Source organism: Oryzias latipes, chromosome 10 (genome assembly GCF_002234675.1).
Source record: "Oryzias latipes chromosome 10, ASM223467v1".
NCBI lineage: Eukaryota > Metazoa > Chordata > Actinopteri > Beloniformes > Adrianichthyidae > Oryzias > Oryzias latipes.
The window spans coordinates 2,125,143-2,149,791 of record NC_019868.2 but is presented as its reverse complement, the minus strand read 5'-3'; the positions used below and the strand labels follow the sequence as shown (position 1 = coordinate 2,149,791).

The following is a 24,649-nucleotide window of genomic DNA, read 5'->3' as shown; positions in this document are numbered from 1 at the left end:
GTTGTTTTGAAAACTAAACATATGATATTATACATTTTAGGAGAGGGCTGCATTTCTTTGACTGATCAACAAATCAGCGATCTGGTTACCGAGCTTTTGCTGTTGTCGGTCATTGATTTTATATGAGAACTGAAGAGAGCGAGTGTGATGTCATCCAATCAAATGAAGTCAATTCAATCACCATTTCTGACGCCACCATGTTTGAGCTGGACGTCAGTACGCAGTGATTGGTCCTAGTCAGTCTGAGTCAATGTTTCCATGGCAACCACTTTCGCCAATCAGCAGTGAGCTTGTTGGAAGTCCACACCCTTACCACTTAAAAGCAGGCTTGAGAGGACCTGTCAATCAAATGTTTCAAACATTGGATGAGGGGGCCAACAGGCACCACCTACTTTTGAGGCATATGATTAGTCAGTTTGTGATGTGAATAACTTGCAATAAAGGAAACACAATCATTAAAAAAAGAGGGTTATCAATGGTTAATGGTTGTTCTGACGACCAATAACCATTGATAATTGCACCTTTATTTGGGATTTTGGCTTCCTGGAGCCAGTAGGTACTTCCTGTTTGGAATGGCAGGGGGAGGGGTCACTCAGTCCAGTTCTCATATACAGTGAGTGTAGCTGGTTAAAAACTCAGGGACTCTTTGAGATTTTGTGTCTTTTAAATCTAGACTTTTCAAATTAAACTCTGCCTCCTTGAAGTTTTTTATGCTTTTCTCATGTTTAGTTTAAATTTGTGTTTTACATACAGTTTTATGCCTATGGTTTTCACGTTGTTTAAAGCAAAAAAGTTGAATCTTTGTTGTTTTTTGGTGGTAAGTAAATAAGGAATGATTCAGTTGTTTTTTTTTTTTTATCTGCCAATGAAACAAACTATAGAAAGACTTGTCAACCATGATGGTTTGTCCTGTCTTGTCCTCTCCTCTGGTTGTAGCTGCTACATGCATCAACTTAAGTCTCCATTAAAGTTATCAATAATTTTAAAAGAAGGATTGTGAATCTTTGCACTTATATTTACTAATCCTATTTGTAAATGTCATTTAATTCCTTTATTTTTAAAGTCCCACTTCATCTTTTGATCTTTTTTAAAAGTGTGCCCAGCGGTCTTTTATTAAGGATTATGCTGTTTTTAAGCCAGAAGGAAAAAAAAGAAACATCTGTATCATTTTATAGGATATAGTGTCTCCAGAGCAACAGGAGTTGATTAGAAATTGGGCTTTGAGTTGTGGGCGGTGGGTGACACCACCCGACCAGTCTGACTTCATTTTTAAAACACAGGAAATTCGGCCGATCTTTTTTCCACTTTTTCCTATGAATATGATATTTTCCCAAAATCAGGACGATGTTCACTAATTTTGTTGTCTCTTTTGGCAACTTACTGTTATAAAACAAAACATCTTTTTCTGTGAATTGTATGTTGTTAATTTTTTGACTAAGCCAGTAATCTTGCCAGAATCTTTGGATCACTGGACTTGAATAAAACAGGTGTTGGGCTGTTTCTGGGGCTACATGACAGAAATCACACGGATCAACCTCAAAGCCAAATCTACTTCTCAATGTCTCTGCCGATGGGTAATAATTGTTTATAATTTTGAACTGCATTTCTTTAATTTTAGAGACCACCGGCCATTTTATGAATTTCCATAGTTTAGCACCTGATGTGACAGGTGTCTCATTTTTTAAATTTATTTATTCTAATTTGATTATGCACTGACAAACGCTCCTCTCTGTTTTCAAAAGAACGACTTCTGGCTGGGATGGCGGACTGAGCGGACGTCTCTTGTTAAGCTCTCGCCTTTTGCCCCGATTTGGACGGTAAATGCAATTTGAAAACTGAGAGAGAACGGTTTCACTGGACAACAGTTGCACGTTGATTGCATCTTTGTTTTGGAAGAAACATCTTTGAGTTTATTTTTGCTCAAATTGCGTCAAAGAAAACAAGTCCGAAGGCCACAATGCAGCCGTCGGCCACGCGCGAGCATGACTATTCTCAGATGGACGTCGCTTCTAACATGAAAAGAAAACCACCACCTACTACCCCACAAAATCTACGGGACCACCTTTGAAGGTAAAAGCGGGACAGGAGTCAACTTCCAGATCTGATGATGCTGTTTTGGCTGCAATTGACTAACGTCCAAAATAGAGGACTTTGGAAGTCAGCTGCGTGAAAACACAATAATGGTGGCAAACATCTCCCGGCTCGTTGAGATGAACGCGGCTGAAATAAAAGACTGTAAGACAAAGATGGCAACGATGGAAAGAGAAATTCCACGGATTTTGAAGGAGAACCAAGACCTAAAAGAAAAAGTTGCTGATCTGGAAAGATACAAACGAAGATGTAACTTGAAAATTCATGGACTGAAAGAAAAAGATGAAGAGAACATCAGGGAACATGTGGTTGGAATCCTGTCCAAAATCGCACCGCAGTGGGCAGACGTGATGGACACGACGGTGGACACGGTTCATCGACTGGGGAGGAGGGAGGAAGGAAGACATCGCCAGGAGATCCTGCAGTTTGTCACGAGGCGCCCTAGAGATGCTTTCTGGAAGATCACCAAGAACTGCCAGACCTGCAAAGACCTGGGGATCCGCTTCAAGGAGGACTTCAGTAAAGCAGACCGAGAAGCTCGAGCGGCCGTCTGGCCCAAGATGGAGCGGGCCCGATCTGAAGGGAAGAACGTTTATTACAGGGGCCATGTGGGATACATCAACGGGACTAGAGTCACTGTGGAGTGAAATGTTTACAAGGAGGTGACAGACATATTTTGCGTTGTTGAGTTCAGATTGCTTTATTTAAATTGTTTTTTACTGTAATTATTCTAAGTTTTAACATTTAAGTCATCTTGTTTACATAATAGAGCAAATCTAAGTTAAGTATTTTATCTTTTTTTTTTTACATTTACCTTTTATTAACAAAAGTATTTTTTCTAAGATGCGAAAAGTTTTAATCAATATGGTTATATAATTTGTAAAAACAATTTATGTTGTTTTCCAGTGAAACATTTTAGTGAAAATCATCATATAATGGTAAAATTCTCAGGTTCATATTTAGTAAATAGATAGGGGTGCAGTTAACTTCTAATTTAAGACACCGGCTTCTTTAATCCTAAATTTTCTCTTTTTTGTTTACATATTTTCCGTGTTTTATTTATGTCTTTAAGTTCTGTGTGGTTTTTTATTTCAAAAAATACTAGGGTTATTAGAGATTCTGTTAAACAAAAATCACTTTATGTTTTACAAAAGCCAGAATGTTATTCAACACATTTCATAAAGAGATTAGTTTATATTCTAAATTTCTGAAATTAATTAATAATAAAAAAAAATGTAATAAACCTGTCTATTTTCAATGAAGACTATATGCTAAATGTTGTATGACGTTCCCTAGTATTGTAAACTACAACTTTAATGCTGTTTGTTAATTTTTTGTTTGTTTTTTATTCGTTTTTATTTTTTCGCTGTCGTTCTGTGTTTGTGTTTGTTTGAAGTTCAATAAAAAAAATAAAAAAAAAGTTTTCAAAATACGCCCCCGGAAGCCGCGCATGCGTGCAGCGTTTCCGCTCCACAGCAGCATGAAACTTTCGTTTCCTGAACTCCCGCGTGATTTTCTCCTCGGACGTTCGCCGGTTGATCGGCAGAATGATCACGGCGGTTTTCGTGGCTCTGTCCGCAGCCGCCTCCGCGGTATTGAGTGAAAGTGTGAGGTCGGCTGACATTCGCTCTTTGTTGAATGTGTCTACGTTCGAATTCGACAAATTCAGAAAAAACATTTAACCGTCTGTTTGACGGCAGCGGCGACCAGTTTAAGCGCCGGCTTCTGCACTTTCAGGTGAGGAACGAAAGACCCGGAAATGCCGTTACAATAACACTGGTATCACAGAATGTTTTCTTGCTTTATTTTTTCCCAATTGAGCTTTTTTTTAAATAAAATAATAAAAATAATAATAATCAAATAGAAAATGGGGTATATTTTAATCCACATATAAAAAGAGGCACCTTTTTACTCTTAGACACAATAAAAACTGAGGGGGAACACAATTTATGTACACATTCATACTTATATTAAATATATTCGTAACTATGAAGAAAAACGAAAAAAAATAATGCACAACAACTAATAAAAATAATGAAATGATTCTCATCCTAAGTAATCTGATGTTTTGTGGTTCGTAATGAAATAATTCCACTTCCTGTAAAAGCCCAATGGAGCAGACAGAACCAGCTCCTTTCACTCCAACAGAAACAGGATCATGGGTTTAATCCAGGGGTGTCAAACATACGGCCCGCGGGCTGTATCCGGCCCACCAGGTGGTTAAGTCTGGCCCACACATGAATAGTAAAAATCACAAGATTGTTTAAAAAAGAAAGCAAGTTTCTAGTCCATTCCTGTGGCGAGTTATGATTTTTTAAAGAAATAACCGAAATGCGCAATTCCGCCACTAGGGAGAGCAAAGGAAAAGCTAAACAGGTGAAACAAAATAACTCTGCATGTACCAAAGACGAAACATAACATCTCTGCATCTGGGTAAGATGCACTTTGGTTCCCTGCGAGCCTCAGCGCTGTTATCTTGCTATAAGGATGATCAGTAGCGACATCCTAATGACCAAAATGTTGTCAAAAAGTGAAGTGGAGTGAAGAGATTTCCAGGAAAAATGGACAGAGTTTTTTCTTTCTTTCACGAAGCTGAATGCAAAACCTGCATGCTTGGTATGTCATCAACAGGTTGCAGTCCTGAAAGAATATAACGTTCAGCACCACTAAGAGACTCACTATACAGAAAATTTTCTGGATTGCTTCAGTGTCAGATGTAAAATATTCAGTCTGTATAAAATTAAATAGACCAACTTTTTTTTAATTGAAATTAAGTTTATTCAAGATCCATTGGCCCCAAGTGATTAGGCTACTATGTTGGTTGAGGCATTTTTTTTTTTCAAATTGAGTAAAAAAACTAAAACAAAGCTTTTATTTTGCTTTTATGTTATGGTCCGGCCCACTACAGATCAGACGGGCTGAATGTGGCCCACAAACCAAAATGAGTTTGACACCCCCGGTTTAATCTAACGTAAAGCTTTCTTCTAAAACATGATACCGTTTTTTACTGGTAAACTTAAAATGCAGGGATTCGGTACAAAAAAATCTTTGATCTCTGATGTGGATCAAGCTCTGTTGCTAAAAATAGAGACTTGACCTAAATGAAAAGTAATTTATTTCTGTACATTATGGATACACCTTGTTCATAAACAGAACTAAAAGTAAAGGAAATATTGTTTTGTTATTTATTCAATGCCTTTTTTTTTAAATAAAGTCTGTCTTGTCTAAAGGGATTTCCCTCTTAACTGGTGTCAGGTTAGTGAGGAACATGCATTTGAAGGGATGTGCAGCAGAGATGAGGATGAGGGTTCCATTGACAAGACTGTTACCAAAACCTGCTGATGGCTGTTGTTTGAGGGATGATTGATGCCTGAATGAAAAAGACATTTCATCACTTTGGTCAATAAATATTTGACATCGTCATGTCTGAGGACAGAGCTGTCTAGTTCGGGTGTGGATTTTTTTGGGACGCCTCATTTGTAGAGACGGGAATCGAGAACCGGTTCTTGCTTGGGAACCGGCCCATGCTGTTTCAATTCCTTGGAATCTTTTGACATTTTTCCAGTTTATCGATTCCATTCAGCCCGAGTGATGGAACCTTTTCGATTCCCATCTCTACTTAATTCCAGGACTTGGCCTTCATGTTGGAGGTTTGAGGATTTTCAAAAAATGCTGCAACCGAGATCACAGAAATAGCAGCTTGCAGTCCAAAAACATGGGTGTGTAACGGATACGCGGAGCAGACACCTGAGGCCTGCAGCAGGGCCTGCTTTCACAGCTCAGGAACCTCCACCAGAAAGCCTCAACTACAGGAAGAGATGGCTCATCCCATCCCTGAAATGCCTGTCCCTTACAAACGTAACATTGTTACCATGGATACATGCGTGTGTTGCAGGAAGCTGCTGTGCGTCACACACACTTGAACTCATTTTCCACAGAAGCCCAGTCTGCCACTTATGGCTTCAACCAGTTCTCCGACCTGTCTCAGGAGGAATTCAGAGGTAACTGATGCTGACTCCACAAATCATTATTTCTCTCAGTAGAAAAGTTTGTCCTAAATGTTTGTCTTGACTGTTTTTCCACTACATGCTTTTATAACTGAGAGTGTGAAACTGATGTTTTTTTCCTCCAGGCATTTATTTGCAAGCGACTAGTGGCAGAGCCCCCCCCTTCTCTGGCCTGCCGGCGGAGGGGCTTCCAGCCAGATTTGATTGGAGAGACAAAGCGGTTGTGGCAGCGGTCCAGGACCAGCTAGCAGTAAGCTTTATACTGATAGATGTGAGGAGCGTGGATCAGCTGACAGAGGTCATGCAGGTCATGAAGACACTCCCACCCACACTGGGAGGCTTCTGCACCAGGCCACTGCCTGAGGGACAAACACGACACCGGGAAGAAGCACAGCTTTTGAACGTGTTGTCTTGTAGGTTTACACTGAATTAACGTCTGGGGGTCTGTTTGATCACAGCCAGACTATTTTTAATTTATCAAAAGAAAACAGAAGAGATGTCCACAAAAAACACACACTTCTTACATTCACGTAAAGGACATAAAGACATAAATATATTTTACGTACATGTAAAAGACATTTCATGGACCAATTCTCTAGGTGCTGAAATACACATTTCTATTATATATCATTTTTAGAGGGACAATTCCTACCACATCTTTTAAAGTAGTTAACGTTGTAAGTTATGGTGACACGACGAATGAGGCCCACCAAGCTCTAACCCTGTTTTCAGGCCCAAGTTGGGTGGCATTTTTCTCATGATGGAGGACATGTATAAAATAAAAAAAAAGCTCAAAATTGCATGTCTGAGTCAGGAGCAGCAAAAGAATGATGTTCCAAAAACTTGTGGCAGTGATATAGAAATTACAATCTGCAGCCCACACCCTCCTTGCTCCGCTCCCGATGCATCCACTTCTAGACACCTGGATCCATTAAAGTCTTCATTTTCCTTGTCTAAGCTGGAATCTGACATCTTTTGTCGCAATTGTAATGTTCGTGTTGTGAGGGGATGTAAGCTTGCAGGAGAGAGTGTGAACAAAGGGATGATGGGAAATAAGCAAGGCTTACTTCCACGTCAACGGTCACCACAACTCAGCGGTGAATTTCTAATGAAGTCCTGCCGATGTGCAGAAAATATAATAATGGATTGGATTTATCTGAGCTTTTCAAGACACCCAAAGCGCTTACATTGTGTCCATTATTCATTCACTCCTCATTCATACTTGGTGATGGTAAGCTATGGTTGTAGCCACAGCTGCCCTGGGGCAGACTGACAGAGGCGTGGCTGCCATTTCGCGCCTACGGCCCCTCTGACCATCACCGGGACCATTCATGCACATTCACACACCAGTGGAGCCACACTGGAGGCAAGGAGGCTGAAGTGTCTTGCCCAAGGACACAACGACATTTTGGCTGGTGGGAGCGGGGATCGAACCGCCAACCCTTCGATCATTGGACGACCTGCTCAACCACCTGAGCCACTGTCGCCCCACTATGTCCTAGAAGACGACACAACTTTTTCAGTTAAAAACAGCAGAATCAGAATTAAAATACCACTGGGAATGCTTTGAAAATAGATCTAAAGATGATCGGAGTGGGACTTTGAATGCTGTGGGAGGATTGTATGAGAAATGTCAGACTGGAAAAGCAGTGACCCAATAGCACAAGCACAGAAACCACAGGTTTTCTCATGTATCATGAAGATACTCCATAAGGAACTTGTGATTTGAAATGATAATGTGTGAAGATCCTCTCAGCGCTCTGCCATCTGCTTCAGCGAATCCCCTCGCTCTGCAGCGTTTGTGCTGCACATTCAGGGTTTCCACCCACTTCAACCATCCCCACATTTGGGGTCTGAGTTCTAGCACTGGTGGGGGGTACAGGTGACTTCTCAGTAGCTGTAAACAAGACAGTCTCTGGTGTTTACCAGCTTACAGGTAGATAAGACACTTGATGTCTATTAATAATGGTGTGCATGGACACACAGGTGCCTCCATAGGGGGCATTTATGCCTTCAGAAGCTTTTACTGTGACAAACCTTTCCTGCTGCTTCTGTCTAATACTTTGACTTTATATCTGATTTAAAGCGATAAAAATGATAGCAGAGGATTTCAGTGTTCATGACAATGACAGATTATTTCCATATTTGGTTCTGGTGTTTCACTCACATGTGCTCAGAGCTGCTCCAGCGGCACACGCTTCAGCTTCACTTTTAGCAGAGAAACTGAACGTTAGTTTGTGTTTCCTCATAAGCCAGTCGTGTCTGACCCTCTCCTAAAAACCTTTGAATTCACTTTGCTGATTCCACAGCACCTGACAGCAATACTGAGCATACTCCATCTGTTCCAGGAAATGAAATGATTACGTTTAAGGAAGACTTTGTTCTTGAGTTCTCTTTCCTACCACCATCCAGAAGGATGAACCAGAACCTCTGGGTCTTTTCTTCTGCACAGATTAATCATGTTGTATCAGAATATTAAAAAATTAATTCGTTAAATGACAAATATTGTCTCTCTTCTAAAAGGTAATAAGAGAGTTTAACCTCTTTGGAAACAATAAAACATCAATTTTAATTCAATCAATTTATTCATAAAGGACCAATCCCCACTGGAGGTTGTCTGAAGTAATTACACAAAAAGAAAGCAAGATCAAAGCAAGCCATTGTTCTAGTCATTATAAAGATTCCAGATTATTATAATCCAATTCAGTCAAATCCTTAAAAACGTATAAATCATCTTTATTACTTTATATTTATTGGTCTTTATAAGTGACCAACAAATAACGTCAAAGAGTTTTCCATGTAATCTTCTTCTGAGCAAATAAAGGGTGACGGGGGCGAAGAAAGCGGCCTCTGAAAGGAAGGTTTGGAAGAACCCTCCAGCAGAACCAGACCCAGTGAAGATGAACATCTGCTGCCGTCTGAGAGGACAGAAAGCAAACAAACAGAATAACTGGAACATCTGTTTTAGACCATTCCAGAGTTTTAAGGAGAAGGTGCTGATCTAAAAATTCCAAACTTTGAAATTGTTGACCTTTAACTGAGGCCAACACGAACAGGCCCAAGTTTCCTTCTGGTTCTGTTGAGTCATGCTGTCCTCTCCCTGTGCTCGGTGTCCTCTGGGTCGAGTTCAGACAGAGAAGGCTGCAGTGTTGTACTCGTGAATGCTGACCAACATCAGCTGGGCTTTTCTCCTGCTGGTTTCCCTGTTTTCAGAACTCAAAAGGACCTGAGAACATTGAACTTTACAAAGACAGCCCTGCTTTTGATAACATTTATGTTCGTTTTTCTGGGGGTTTGTTGCTGGGGGGTCTTTGAGCGTTAGCCGAGTTTGTCGTGGCTTCACTCTGACTTCATGCACATGCTAGAAACATCCACATTGCGTTGGAAATCCCTCCAGGGGGGCAGATGTGTCTCTTTGTGCCCCTTCTCTATGAGTCCAGAACAGTCTCATAATTCAGAAATCCATACTCCGATTTACAACTGTAATTCTATGCAAACATGCAATATCAATTTGGAAATGCACACGTTGTGTTTCACAAATGCACAATAATTGTTTCCCACAGATGTGCACGCTGTGCTTCAAAAAAACACAATAAATGTTTGAGAAATGTACAATAAATGCTTCACAAACATAATTTTGAGGTACACTTGTAATATGAACTCACAGATCATGTGAATTGCAGAATGTGCATTTACAAACTCACTCTCATTTGTGAAAGAAATCCCTGCAGTCGATTTTGAGACTCTCCTGACCCAGCAGGTCAACTAATGTCATCATTGGCTAATGAATCTGTCATTCAAACTCATCAGCAAAGCAGGCGCCTTCACTTTCAGCCAATCGAATGGCCCGTTAGACTTTCCCTATGCTTTCAAACTTATGGCGGAACTTCTGAAGTATGACAATGTACTGTCCTCGTACTATGGTGTCAATTCAGCGCCTAATATATTGCGCATCAAAACCCCAAATCCGCGAATCAAAATGCATAAATTGAGAATCAAAACCCACAATTTGCAACCAAAAGATATAACCCAAAGCACAATCATATTTATCAGCTGCTGATTTGTTTTCTCACCATTCTGAAATCGTCGTTTTGAGTCGCGCTTTTATTTTTTGCGTCATGCTTTTATTTTTTTCGATACTAAAACCTGCACACGTAAAATCAGCGACACGTCAATCAAGCGGAGGGGAGGCGGGACTTCCCCAACATCCAGTAGCTCATTGGCTACCAAATAACTCAGAGTCTTAGCTCAACATACCACTTTCAGAAGGTTCCAGTAAGTTTTTCTTGTTTGTGAAATCTTTTACTATATTAAACGATCAAATGTGTACTTTATGTAACTGGAGGACGCCAGCACAGTCAGATGAGGAGCTCCACCAGTAGCTGCTAGTGAAAAAAGATGTTAGAAAGTAAGACGTTGCATGAAAAACTATCACCATTCATTAAAAACAATGTTCTCCTGTGCTAGCCATGCTAGCAAGCTCAATGCTAGCGGGGTTTCCGGCTCATTTCATGACTTTTACGGATTAAACAAAGTGGACAGGGCAGATCAGGCCCTGACCATGCACAGATGCAGCCTGAAGTGTCCGTCAGCAGATGGCAGCAAAGAGCTGTTTCTCATAGTCCATGTGGAGATGCTGAAGCTCCCTCTGTCCCATGCAGTGCGGCAGCTGTTGGGCCTTCAGCGTGGTGGGTGCTGTGCAGTCTGCCCGTGCTGTGGGGGGGTCACGGCTGCAGCGGCTCAGCGTGCAGCAGCTCCTGGACTGCTCCTTCACAAACAAAGGCTGTGGCGGGGGTTCCCCCACCGCCGCTCTGAGCTGGCTTCTACAGGTGTGCTCTCATTTTCACCTGACACGTCCAGGTACCTGACACTGACTCCACAACTAAACCCACCCGTGTGGACCTGTGTGTTCCATCCAGACCAGAGAGAAGCTGGTGACGGCAGCAGAGTATCCGTACCAGGCCGAGGCCCAGATCTGCCGGTTCTTTTCCCAGACACACCAAGGCGTCGCTGTGAAGAACTTTACTGTCCATAACTTCAGGTAAATGACTCGTTTTTACAGTTTTTCTACCTGGAAAAGCTGAACATTCTTTAGAAGGAACAGCAGATTCATGGAAACCCAGAGAGAAGTTTGGTCCCTACACAGACTGGCCTGGGGGGCTGAGGACCAGAGCGCTGTTCGACTGTGACCCTCACGTTTTTGTTTACAGCACTTGAGTTTAATCACATGTTGTCATTGTTTACCCGACACTGCAGGAATCCTCTCCTGCTCAAACAATGAGCAGGGAATCCAGAAGATCCTTTTGCTTCCTTTCAAAGCCATTAACGGCCCGGTTCCTCCATTTCTCTGAGCAATGGAGAAGCATCTCCACTTCCTCCTGTTGTCTTTTATTCATCTTCCTCTGTCCACTTGTCTGCCCCTCGTGTTCGCCTCACCACCGTGGGGATCTCTGACCTCAGAAACGGAACGCCTCTCACTCTTCTCTCATCTTCACTCAACACTTAAACCTGCTTTCAATCACAGACAGAACAACACCGACTCTTTTTAACCTCCAGAATGTTTTGCACTCGTGGTTTTTTGTCATTTAATCTTGTGACAGAAATGAAACTTAATAGAATGATTATTATTACTAATATTATCATAGATTATTGTCATGTAAGCTTCAAAAGGGGGGACATGGTCACTTAAACATCTAAAGGCAGCTGCAGACAGGAAGTCTTTCTACTGCAAGCAAACATGAAAAATAAGACTGAACGGACGGCACTGAAGAAGAAGCTTTTAAATGATCAGGTTTATGTCTTTTTGAGAATCTTCCGTCTGATTGACTTTTTTATGGTCTGAATGGAGACTTATGACATTGTGAAGAAACAATCAGAACTTCTGAAATGTGTTTTCATTGATCTGAGGAGCGCGCTCTGCTTCTTTAATAGCAATGTATTTACCGCAGGCCGTCTGCCTGCAGAAAGAAGCAAGACTCAGAGCATTGCTGGCCCTCAGCAGCTCACAGCTCTCACTGTCACTCTTTGTTTCAAGCTTTGCCTTTTCTGGCATCTGCACAGAAATGGAACAGCTATTTGGACATGCTGCTTTTCTACACTTCCTGCTGTCAGACCCAGGGCCGGACCGACACTTTTCAGTGCCCTGGGAAAAAAAGGGCCCCAGTATCTATGTCCACAAGGCATTTTCATTTTGTGAATGTGGGGTCTTCAGGCTAAAGAATTCAACATTTTGATAGACAAAAAAAAAAAGAAGATATTTTCTCTGAACCTGCTAAATTCCCATTCTAGGGATGCTGGGAGTGCTCCACACACCCTTACAGTCACACCTGATGGAGACTGTTCTTGGACCGTGGGAGGACACCAGAGTTCCCGGAGAAAACACACAAAAACATGCAAACCCCACAAAAAATATTTCAGCCGGGATTTGAACCATAACCTTCTCACTCTGAGGCGAGAGTGAAAGTACTGATCTAAACATATAATTAATCAATATGTTTTATGCCCAGTAAGAACCCTTGGTGACATCACTGTAACAGAAAAGCATCAGAAATATTCTTTATGGTCCACTTGGTCCAAGATATTTTATTTTTAAGGAAAAATGTCTCTGGGGTTCTTATGGGCTAAGACAATATTGTAAATCTTTAGTTACATCCAAACCCGTCCCAAAAAGGCCCCTATATTTATACTCAGTTAAATTTCTTTCATTGTCTTTTGAAGGAGCAGTTTGATTCTGTAGTAAAAGTGCTTCAAACAAAAGCTAATTGTTTACAATACAAACACCAGTGTGAACAACCAAACCTAGCACTGGCTCTTTAAAAACCCTTCACAGCAGTTCACCTTTAAGATTGCTTACTCCCAAGTGTTTTTAAGCAAGAATCCTAACAGAGCAATCTTCATCCTTGACTATAAATGTGCAAACTGATGCACGGCATCCTCAAAACCAAGAGCTCTCACAAGGTCATGCTTGATTGTCAGAATCCAGTGCAGACAATACCGTGTGTGACATGGTGGTCGTCAACACACTCTGTAAAACAGGAATGATGTCTCACCTTCAAAGCTGCAGACAGGAGGAGTGTTCAACACAAAGGTTTGGAAAATGTTCTTTTAAGTCCATTTTGTTTAAGGAATCGTAGCAGATAAGCAGAAGTTTCACTTAGCTGATTCCTGTGGCAGAATCTGTTAACAAGTGCTGTGTGTCTGCTTTGCAGGACATTAAATTGCAGGCAAAACAGTAAACACAGCCTGTAGATGGTTAGTTCAGCTGCCAATCCTTCAAGACCCTTTGATTGTCTCAAAGTCTGCAGCCGAGCCCCGGCGGGGTCTCTGACTGATAAAAGATACTCAGGTTTCGGATCTGGAGGGTTGCAGCTCCACCGTGCATCTCCTTCTCCAGGAGCTTCTCAGGATCCTGCGAAGGTGTGAAGCTACAAGAACCTGGGCTGTCCCATGACAAAGCCTAGCAGCGGGTGGGCTTGCAGAACAAGCTTTCTCGTGATCTGGATGCTGGTTTTGTTCGCCATCTTTTTGGCTGACTAGTGTCTGAACATGCAGCTCCGGCTTAGAGCTAACTTTAGGACAGGCAAAGCTACCTTGTTTTTGGCATTATCAAAACCAGCTGTGTGGTTCCTCTGAGAGCAACTATTCACAATAAAATAAGATCAAGAATCTTTTTAAACTCCCGCTTAGCCGTTTCTACATGGCTTTAACATCAGTGGCACATTCTAACCAATCTGTCCGACATTTTAAAAACAACTATAGGGAAAAAGGGCATTCCTGCACATCTGCATTAGGTCGACACACATTGGGGATTGTAGCACAAACCTTAAACGTCCAGGAGAAACTGCTCGATTGCCCACTTGGTTAATCCAGCCGTAGACAGACAGCCGAGCTTTCAGAGAGCCGCAAAACAGAAGCTATCCAGAGAAACCTGCAGACTGAGACAGGATCTCCGTCTCTGATGTCACACGCGCTCATGGACGCTGCATGGCGTCTTCTCATGGAGGATAATGATCTAGGATAAAAGCTTTCTCCATTATCTCAGCCTCTGTGCAGAGGTGACAAAGCTTAAGGTTACAACAAAAATTCAAGAAAATGAACTGCTTAAAAACAACACATGCTCATGGACACTGTTGCTTCAAACACTCATGTTGAAGTTGGCTTCTGATTCATTCTTCCCAGTTGGAATCTTTTAGGACTGGAAAGAATGAAGTAACTGTGTTTAATTGATTTGATTGGAACTGTCTTGATGTGGTGGTTTCCTGTTTCGGTGTCATTAACAGGTCCTAATTTAACTTTCCCTAAACTGCAGACTCAGACGACTTAAATCAAAAGCTAACTTCAGCGCAGGGTTTTCAGTCTTAGACACACTGAAGTAGGTCTGTGCAAGGACTGGGTTTTAAAATAATCAATTTAGCGATCACGATGTTAGTCTATCCTACATTTATCCTTTAAATAGTTCTTTTTTTTTTTTACTAGCAATGTATCTGTAAATAAAAAAAATGGAGGAACTTTAACCTAAAAATGTAAACTTACATTAACCCAAAACTTTTTTTTTTTGCATAAAATGCTATTAAAAAATGATTTGTGGAACAAATATTCCTAATTCTATTTTCTAAGTAAAGACAAATGTGATGTTTGGGAATCTGATCTCAACTAAACCACAAACTCACAAACTTCTCTTTAGATGGATCTTTTTAAGAAAACTTCACTCCTAATCCAAAACCCTCCATCCATGGGATGGAATAATTTATCTCTTTTTTGCAGTTCTTTTTCAATTTCAATCTCATTTTCATTTTTGCTTTTAAACTATGATTGTCAATGTATCATATATATATATATATATATATATATATATATATATATATATATATATATATATATATATATATATATATATATATATATATATATATATATATATATATATATATATATATATATATATATATATATATATATTGTTTATTTTTATTTTATATGCATCTTTGAAATGAAGTTACATCCCCTTTAGGATATCAGTGTTTCACACGGCTAAACACAAATGTTTGTCTAAATGTTGTTGTTGTTGTTCTTCACCTTCTCTGCACATGTTCAGTCATTAAAAAACCCTCTCTCAATGAATGTACATACTCAGAAAGAACCTGACAGAGGAAAGCATCAGAAAAACCTTTGAGTGGAATCATCTTCTGCACTCATGCAGTGAGACAAGTCGCAGATGTTCTGCAGAAGCAATAAGTAGAAGAATGTGGGGCAAAGTTTCTGTAAACCACAAAAACTGAACAAAGTAAGCCTGTGTGGTGTGTGTCCTCAGAGGCCAGGAGCCGGCCATGATGGCTCAGCTTGTGGAGCACGGGCCTCTGGTGGCTGTAGTGGACGCTGTCAGCTGGCAGGATTACCTGGGAGGCATCATCCAGCACCACTGCTCCAGCCAGTGGCCCAACCACGCAGTTTTAGTGGTTGGATACGACACTTCAGGTACGAGTTCCCCCTTCTTCACCAAAGCTCATCAAAAGATGGGGTTTTGATCCCAGCTAGTCATGCTTTGGGTCACAGGTCTCAAACTTAAGCTCCTTATTGGCCAAACACACCTGATCCAGGTAATTTGCCGCAGATGAGGCATCATTTCTTCCTCGCGTCCTGGAGTTGAGACGCTGGTGTTATGTGCAGAGAAGGGCCAGGGGAGGGGTCTGGAGTCGATGTAGATACAGAAAGTCACAGGTTCTGATTCACTTAATAAGTGGATTTGATCTGTAATGTTCATCAAAGAAACACTCCCACAGGGAGAGACAGAATGTAAAAAAAGAATCCAGAAAATCCTAATGTTGGATTTTTGATAATGGAGCAGAAAAGAATTCTTTAGTTTCTAGAAACAAGCAAGAACTCTGTTCTCACAGGCCTCACTTCTGTCACTCTAAAGGCCTGTTCACACCGGGACGAATTTCGCGCGCGATATTCGCCGACGTTTAAAAACCGACGCGAAGAACGCCACGCGTAAAAGCGTCATTTTTTAAAAAACGCCTCGGGATCGTTTTTTTGATTTGACGCGCCGCGTCAAAAACTATACGACCAATGAGAATGGAGCTTTTGGAGCTTCTGAAGTTACAATAAAACTCAACTTGGGGGCGCTCAAACACAAAACTGTCTTGCTGAGCACACATACGTAACGGCGAAGAAGATATACGCCAAGTAGCGTCAACACTGCCGCGAAGACATAAGACGAAGAAGATGCACTCACTGACGGACATTTCTAAAATATCCCCGAAAACGCTCATGATACATTTTTCAGCTCTTGTACCAGTCGATAAAACTCCCCATGTTCTTCTCCTCTCGTAACTATGGGATGTACCCAAAATCAACGTCTTTTCCGGCGTCTTTCATCATTCTACAGAACAATAATTTCTTCATCGCTGGAGCTGGAGCTACTGGTGCTGGAACTATTCATGTTTTCTTTGTTTGATTCTGACAAGCGCGTAAATACTTGCTCTCTTCTTCTGAGTGAAAAGTGACTTTCAGAAGCGTAAAGTTGCGCAGCGCCACCTTGTGTACAGGAGTATTTCTGTTTTACATTAAGCGCCATCTAATGTCAGGGAATGAAATTGCATGTTTGCTCGGCTTATCGTCAGCGAAAATCACTTGGGTGTGAACACAAAAAACGTGTTGAAAAACACTGCCGAATAACGTGCGCCGACAGGGCTCCAGACTGCGAGCAATTGGTTGCATTTTGCGACCAAAATTTGAGAGTGTGCGACTGAATTTTACATCCAGTCGCACATGTGCGACCAGTAAATTTGCCTCCCCCACCCTTCGTATTTTTTATACATTAAACGTGGAAGGGGCACCTCAATGATCAATGAATGATCATGAAACGCGAGCACTCTCGCGTGATACCTGTCTGTGAGGCGGCCACTGCGTGTGAGAAGAATAGGGAAAGCCACTGTGAGTGGCTAAAATGCGTGGAGGGGGCGGGGCCTAGAGATAATCGAGCGCGCGTAAACATCTGTGGGAAGGAAACTGAGACAAATGTCACAACCTGATATGTGCGTCTGAGCTATGGGTAAGCGAACTATTGATTCGTTCTTCCGACCTGTGGCTAGTGTACCAGTGCCAGAGTGTACAGCAGGGGTCTCAAACTCGCGGCCCGCGGGCTATTTGCGGCCCCCAAGATGATATTTTGCGGTCCCCGCCTTAATATGAAGGTTTAATGTTACTGCAGCCCGCCAGTTTGTATGAATGACACTTTTACATTGTCGTGCGCGGAGCTGACAAAGCAACCAATCACAGTAGGGTATATGACTCTTGGGGGCGTGACAATGACCGGGCTTAAAAGCAGGACACCTGACAGCCCCCTCCCTCCCCGGACCACTTTAAGGAGTTCCTTACTTTCCTTTAGAACACATTTATTCGCTCGTAATTTTCTACATACATGCAGTCCGTGCTGAACTTTTCTCTGGGCCGCACAGAACCGGAGGAAGGTTTAGGTTCTGATTACGGTTACGGCGGCGCATCAAACGGGTTACGGCAGCTCACCGCTCCCGTCCCGCGGGAGTCGGGTCAGCTGAGGAGAATAAATGTCCCACACGTACATGCGTGACAGCTAACGGGGCTTGAACTTTAAACACGTGCGGGATAAAACAACATTAGTTTTAGACACACTGAAAATACGTGGGGAAAATGCAACGATAGACGTGTTTGAGATGAACCGGCACCTCGCCTGGATCGTTGGGGACACCAGGCGGGGGGGCTGTGAGATGAAAGCGAATCTGCAGCAAGACTGAAGGACAACAGTTGGAGTTGTCCTTAACATTCAATTTAGTTTTAATATTCTTCTCCCCCTTAGTATGATCTGTTATTATATATTTTATGATTATTTTAATGTTTTGTGATGTATGTAGCCTTTTTTAATGAATTGGTATTTTAAATTATTTTAATTAATCACTCCACTACAAAAACCATCAGGACACATGTCCCATAATGCATTGTTTTGTAGTCTCTAGTTTCCAGCTGTGTCCGGGTAGGTTTGCCCCTTGCTCCCACCCCTTTCTCGCGATATTTTTGTGATGATTGACAGTTGATGTTGGAGCAAAAAAATATATATATACGTCTCACACCAGGTGATCTGCGCAGCGTTGAGTTCACCTGAGTGATCTCAAACACGGTTATTGTGCATCTTGGCTGCACCTATTTGGTGTCACAAAGATAAATTTCCATCCATTTTCTTTACTTATTTGTACTGTCATGACAGCGATGGTGCTGTCAGTTTACCTTCTTGTTGCATCTTCAAAAGTGCAGAATAAAATATGACACTGAATTTGAAACAGCACATTGTAATTTCTGCATCTATTCTTAAAGTATTTATTAGTAATACAGTGGAAATTAGTAGATTTGGTTAGCATGTTGATTTACGGTATGCGCCCCTAAATTTTCTGGTTGCGCCCCTAAAATTTTCACTTAGGGGCCACTGTGCTCCTAGTGAAAAAAGTTAGTCTGGAGCCCTGGCCGATATTCGTACCGGTGTGTACGGGCCTTAAAGCTAAAGCTTCTCTGTTGACATTCTTTCCACTACTGTAACTTCTCAACAAACAGCTGTTACTCAGTCATTCTATTGGTCAGAAGAACCATTCTAGTTCTAATAACTATTTTTTAATATGTTCTTGATAATCCTCATTCTGTTCATGATGTTTTTGTTTTCTCTAGTTCAAGTTATTCAAGTTGTAAACTGACCAATCAGATGCCTCAATAAAAGTACAATGAGCCTGCTGGCTCAACCTTGAGCGATGGACAGATTCTCAAGCTCACTCCTGATTGGCGATAGTGATTGCCATAGAAACGACACATCAGACCGACTTGGACCAATCCCTGCTTACTAACCTCGCCTGGCTCCAACATATTGTGAAAGAACGGCGACTGAATTGACTTCATTTGGTTTGGAGCTGGAAGTAAACCCTGTTCTATGTGTGACGTCACGCTGACTCAGTCCAGCTCTCACATACAATCCTTTTTCATATTATTTAGTGTTTGAAAAAATTCCTAATTTAAAGGTGAATTTGAATTAAAATTACAATTTTTTGGTTCTCTGGATGATAACACCTCTGTCCTGGGAGTTCTGCTTATTACGTTTCATAAACATCCTAGTATTTCACTTCTTATGCAGAAAAAAGGTCACATTATTTTGGGTTTTGGACTAAATTAGAATGTCATAATCCAAAAGTGTGCCTGAAACACTCAGTGTTGAAGTGAAACATGGATTTAAGTGTAACTGAGCATTTTACGCTTATTAGAAACGTATCCCTAAATGAAGCGAGGAGTCTGCTCAGAAAAACTTTGAGTGATTCCTGGTCTGATGGAAAGCTGAGCTGAGTTTTCTTCTTCTCTTGGTTTTTTGCTTCATGTTTTGTCTGAAGGGATTATGAAAGGATAAACTTAAATTCCAGTTTTTGTGTGGCAGGAGATGTTCCATACTGGATTGTGCAGAACTCTTGGGGAACCTCATGGGGGAACGAGGGCTATGTTTACATAAAAATGGGTGGAGACGTTTGTGGTAGGTTACGTCACGGTTGTCTGGATGCGTCGGCATTGGCGGTGAGGTGAACCTCCGGTGTCTCTCTTCCAGGTATCGCAGACTCAGTGGCCGCCGTCTCTGTCTGACAGCAACATGTGAATGATTATCCCGCCGCGGCCTTGTGAGAGTCAAAGCATGTGGGCGTATAGCTCTGAAAACAGCCTTCACCTCTGCTGCTCATAACCTTTACTGTACACATTATGCATCACATTAAATACAAGTTTGAACAGGACTGAGATTTACATCTGTACACCAAGGATTACATTAATCACAGCATAAATACATAGAATACACATAGAATACTATACAGAATAAATCCACTTTAGCTGTCTGTGACAGGATGAAGGAGTCCTGCTGTCTGATCAAGACATGAATGTGTTTTCATAAATAGAGATATGGCTGGAACCTGATTCACTTTAGCCAAAGCTCTCCTGTTGGATTTGTTTGAGAACCCTGAAGCCTTGTCCTGCCCGCCCGCCCCCCCGCCTCCCTGATCCGAGCGGCTCCAGGTCAGTCGGTGCCGCCTCCCTCATATGTGACGGGACATGAGGCAGCACTCTGCTCACTTGAGTTTAACAGTAAAAAAAGAGGTTTCTCCTCTTTGAATGTGAAAAAAACTTTTGTATATATTTTTTTAATTCATAAATGTGTATATTTTCTTTAAGAAATCTGCTGTTTTTCTACATTGCATTAAATGGAATGAATCTAAACTGTTTTCTGTCCTTTGTGGGGCTGCCACCTCATGCGCTTGGCGACCGCTGGCGCGTCGACCCGCTCTAGCAGTGCAACAGCGCCTCAGTCGGACTCCTCGCTGCTGCAGTACGAGCTGTCGCAGCACTCCGCCGTGTACAGGAAGGTGTGCACGTTGGGGTTCAGCTTGGGCACCCAGTGGCGCGGCACCAGGAATGTTGCCAGGTTGAAGAGGTCCACAAACACTTTGTAGCGGTCACTGAGACAAAACGTGCACGTTTCCAGTTATGTAACTTCTGGACTTTGAAGTTTGTCCGATGCAGACCACCAGAAAATCCCAGCTGGAACAGAAAAAAGGTTCCCCTTACCTGACAGTGGATCTGAGGTACTGGTATCCAGACGAGCCGCCTGTGCCCGCTTTGCTGCCAATCATACGGTGCACCATGCACACATGATTGTCTAGAAATGAGTGAAAGCAGTTAAAGGAAAGAGCGGCATGTTACCTCATGAAAGCAGGTAGACATAAAGTCACTGCAAAAACTCTAAATCATACCGAGGACATTTGTCTGACCTCATCTCAGATTACCGGTAAATTGTAATGCTTCAAAAAGGACTCAACAGGAAACAGATCTGGGAGGTTGAATTAATTAATTAAGTTAAAATACTAAAAAGACCTGAGATGTTACCTGTGGTCAAAATGACTGAAAACTGCATACATCTAGTGGGTAAGAGGTGGATTTTTTGCAGTGTGGTCCACTTAATGATCTGTTCATATTGTGATCTTAATAAATATGCCAATGCTCACATCTCCATTTGGTCATGAGTGTGTCGATGTCCATGAGGGAGGTGAGCAGCTGGAAGGGAACCTGGAACCTGGGCTCCTCCCTGATAGGTAAAAGCACATGTGAAGCTTTACTTTGCATGTTTGTGATCTAAGTTTTCCTGCATTTGGAACGTGAGCAGCTGTCATCTGTTCTCCACCAACAACCCAGCAGTTTTGTACTCATTATGACTTTGCAGTAACTGCTGGGTGACTCTGTGAGCTCTGCTGCCGCCTTAATGAGCCTCATGTGACATTTTGCTTTTCTCACACGTCTCAGAAGCTGCCTGGCGCCTTCAGGTAAAACTGAGCTCCGTGTGGGGGGGCGAGGGGCCCTTTGGATTGATATGACGGCTCACAAAGAGGGAGCTTGTGATATGGAAACGCTACAGGGGGAGGGAGTGTGCACGGCATGCACACAGGTGTGTAACCATAAGAGCAGAGATTTGTTACTTTGTGTGTGCAGTTGAAGGAGTAATTCTAAAGAAAGTCTTGCCTGTAGAAGTAGATCATCAGCGCTCCTTGCAGAGCTTTGTAGGAGAACCGCCTCTCACCTTGTGAACAAAAACGACAACATACCACCTTCAAATTCAGCTAGTGTGTGAACCTTACTGAGGTCTGAAGTTCACAGAAAAAACAACGAACCTTTGCTGACCAAGTGGTCGTGATGCTTTTCATCAAACAGAGAGGTGAAGATCTCCCTCTGCTTGGCTTGCTCTGCCTTCCGATCCTCTTTTTCCTCCCCATCTGCCATTTTCTGTTATTCCACACACAAATATTCGTTTTTTATGGCCTGCAGATAAAGCAGAAGCATCTTCTTCTGAAAGCTGACGTCCTTTTTACCTCCGTTTTCTGCCTCTCTTTGCTCAATCCTTCATATATATTGATCCTCAGTTTCTCCCAGAAGTTGAACCCGTCCACCTCCAAGCCCGGAGTTCTTTCCAGCCACGCCTGAAACGGCAGCACAATGGAACATGCTCTCATGCTGATTCATTAAACCAGAACCCTTCCTTTCAGCTCCAGGTCTGACCTCAACCAGCTTCAGGAGAGTCGGCTCCTGCTCGGCAGAGAGCAGCATCTCACTCTGCTGGCCTTTGAAGTTGTCTCTGTAGTGCCGTCTATTGTACGGGACCCTCAGGTTGTCCGGCACACCGATCTTGTTCTCCAAGAGCCGAAACTGAAGACTCTGGAAGCCGGAGGCTGGAGTAAGGTATTCCCTGTAAACATGACCCACGTCAGCGACCACAAACAGCAGGACGCTGCTTTGGAAAGAGAGAAAGCATGAGAGCACGAGTTCACCTGAAGTCAAAAAAGTCCAGGGCTGTCATGGTTTCCAGAACTGCAAACTGGTCGACCAGCAGTCTGAAGATCATCACAATCCGGTGGATACGAGTGTTGACTTTGAGCATGTTGCGTTCATCGCGAACCTGAAGGAAAACAAAACCAAATTTCAAGATACAGAAAAACGTCAGTCAGTCTCTGAATGGCTCTTCTCTTGCTGCTATTTCTACAGCTCAGTGATGGATGTGTGGTCTTCACATCCATCACATGAAGCTGACACCTCGCTGATGTTTTCATTTTTCATACTGATGGCTGCTGGATCTTCACTCAGCTTTCTGTGCTGACACTGTCACTCAAACTGCTTCATCTGGAGGGAAACGGTCTTCCTCTCAGGACTTACGTGTCCGCTGACGAAGATCTCTCGGACGGAGTCCAGCTCAAACAAAATCTGCTTGAACCACAGCTCATAAGCTGAAAGAACAAATCCACATTTTCAGGCTCTCCTTCACTCTAATGTCACATCATAGATTGAACGTGTGCGTTTATTCGAGTTTATTGGATAACAAGAATAATCTTTCAGATTAAGAATCAGATTTGGAATCAGTTTCACCTTGGTGGGTGACGATGAAGAGGTGCTCATCATGGATTTTGTTGCCTTTCACTTCACTTTGCAGAACCTGAGCTGTGATTATTTTGTCGAGCTGAACGTTGGACAGAAAAAAAAAACATGCTTGTTGATTTAAATGTATCTTGAAAAGCCCCGGATTCAGCAGTAAGAACAAACCTGCAGGTAGTCCCCATAAATGATTCCTCCTTTGCTGGCCTTGTTGACACCGGCCTGCGAGGCGTCCTCATCCTCATCAGCTGGAGGTTTGTTTTTGAATAACCTACAGCGTTAAGAGACACAAACATTGTGTTACAGGAATCTTCCACTTTTTAAGGACAGTTCCAACATCCCTCAGAGGAGCAGCAGCCTGAACGTACAAATGTCTCTTCTCAAAATACGGACATCCGCTCATGTCTGTCCAGGTGGGGAGTAACGCAGCAAAAACTTCTTCTAATCTCTGGAAATCAACTGACTTTGTTTTCAGTGCGATCCAGGCTTTTAAGGGTTCATCACATCCAATCACCTCCGAGCATTCAGGTGCTCTCTGGCCCGCCTCTGTTTGCTTCCTGCAGCTGCCGTTCACCTTTAGCCACCAAGCCATGACTTCACCCTGATCTTTGTTGAGCTCACTTTAAGAGAAAAACAGAATAAAAACAGGAAATAGTAAAGACATGGCTCACCAGCAGTTGAGCTAATCGACGTGGGCCCTGAGGAACCCCAGTGATGAACGACTGTAAAGACTTAAAATCTTTGGACACTTGGGGATCGAGAAGTTTCTGTTTGGGGTTTTCAGGGTCATGGAGCTTCTGTGTTTGTCCTCAGAGCTTCTCTGGGGTTTTTGCAGCGGTTACATAAGGTACAGGACAGCCGGATTTCACACACCAGCTTCTTTCTGCACTCTTATGTTCATCTTTTATCAACAGTTTTAATTTGTTTTTTAATGAAATACTTCTCCATTAGTCATCTGACAGCACGAGCGACACTTCTGTGATTTTATTTCTGTGTGAAGCTTCAGGATCACGTTTCCTTTCCTTCTTTTGCATCTCTGCAGCTCTTTGGACTCATCTGTAAATATTTGCCGATTGGTTAATGTTTTGTTTAGATCATGATTGCAGATGCATCATTTCAAGGGTTTTGGGCCTGAATGTAAGAACACATTCAGATGGATTTTCTCTTTTCAAAAACGGACATTTTACAAACACATTTCACAACCGTGTCCTCCATGTTGTCTAAACACAACACCCTTTTCTAAAGCTACAGAAACACAACCACACCTTCTCACTCCAAAACGCAAACTTTCACAGCCGAAGAGCAGCTCCAAGCTTTCAAAACTGTAAACAATAAACACGTCTTTACACACTACAGCACAACAATTGATAACACAATGCTCAGTTTGTGAGAAAATTATTTGTTTCACAACTGCCAATGCATATTTTTAGAAACTTTACAGTGATGGATGTTCTTAGATCTGTGAAGAGGATTAGGCATTTAGATTTGTGAGTTTCATATGAAGAGTATTAATCTAAATTCTGCATGTACACTACTGTAACACATCTCAGTGTGAAAACTGAATCTGTTACACACAACAGTACTCT

General features: G+C 42.2%; 2 protein-coding genes and 1 long non-coding RNA gene across 3 annotated transcripts; 1 reads left to right on the top strand and 2 right to left on the bottom strand.

Annotated features, from left to right (window-relative positions):
• Window positions 1-3,573: 3,573 nt before the first annotated feature.
• On the top strand, window positions 3,574-20,362 carry ctso (cathepsin O). The gene is given in 9 exon segments (XM_004086479.4): window positions 3,574-3,767; window positions 3,769-3,828; window positions 5,987-6,092; window positions 6,224-6,348; window positions 10,760-10,927; window positions 11,018-11,139; window positions 15,409-15,572; window positions 19,543-19,635; window positions 19,708-20,362. Coding segments are annotated over 9 exon segments (1,002 nt in total). The 5' UTR covers window positions 3,574-3,638; the 3' UTR covers window positions 19,743-20,362.
• Window positions 8,665-10,758, bottom strand: LOC110014769. Its single transcript, XR_002289774.1, has 2 exons — window positions 9,130-10,758; window positions 8,665-9,016 (listed from the first exon to the last, which is right to left on the bottom strand). It is a non-coding gene; the product is annotated as an uncharacterized LOC110014769 (long non-coding RNA).
• tdo2 (tryptophan 2,3-dioxygenase) lies at window positions 19,828-23,543 on the bottom strand. Its single transcript, XM_004086478.4, has 12 exons — window positions 23,432-23,543; window positions 23,232-23,334; window positions 23,058-23,148; window positions 22,848-22,918; window positions 22,466-22,593; window positions 22,197-22,383; window positions 22,010-22,117; window positions 21,812-21,923; window positions 21,663-21,720; window positions 21,152-21,231; window positions 20,715-20,805; window positions 19,828-20,605 (listed from the first exon to the last, which is right to left on the bottom strand). Exons 1-12 carry the CDS (start codon window positions 23,464-23,466, stop codon window positions 20,452-20,454), a joined length of 1,218 nt encoding a protein of 405 aa, XP_004086526.1. The 5' UTR covers window positions 23,467-23,543; the 3' UTR covers window positions 19,828-20,451.
• Between the last annotated feature and the right edge of the window lie 1,106 nt (window positions 23,544-24,649).

What these genes read in the sequence shown, in the direction of transcription:
- tdo2 (XM_004086478.4), bottom strand. Translation starts at nt 23,466, where the DNA reads ATGAGCGGATGTCCGTATTTTGAGAAGAGACATTT. An exon ending in TTTATGGGGACTACCTGCAG is followed by an intron (nt 23,149 to 23,231) that starts GTTTGTTCTTAC and finishes TCCAACGTTCAG; the next exon opens with CTCGACAAAATAATCACAGC. An exon ending in TACCTCAGATCCACTGTCAG is followed by an intron (nt 20,606 to 20,714) that starts GTAAGGGGAACC and finishes GTTTTGTCTCAG; the next exon opens with TGACCGCTACAAAGTGTTTG.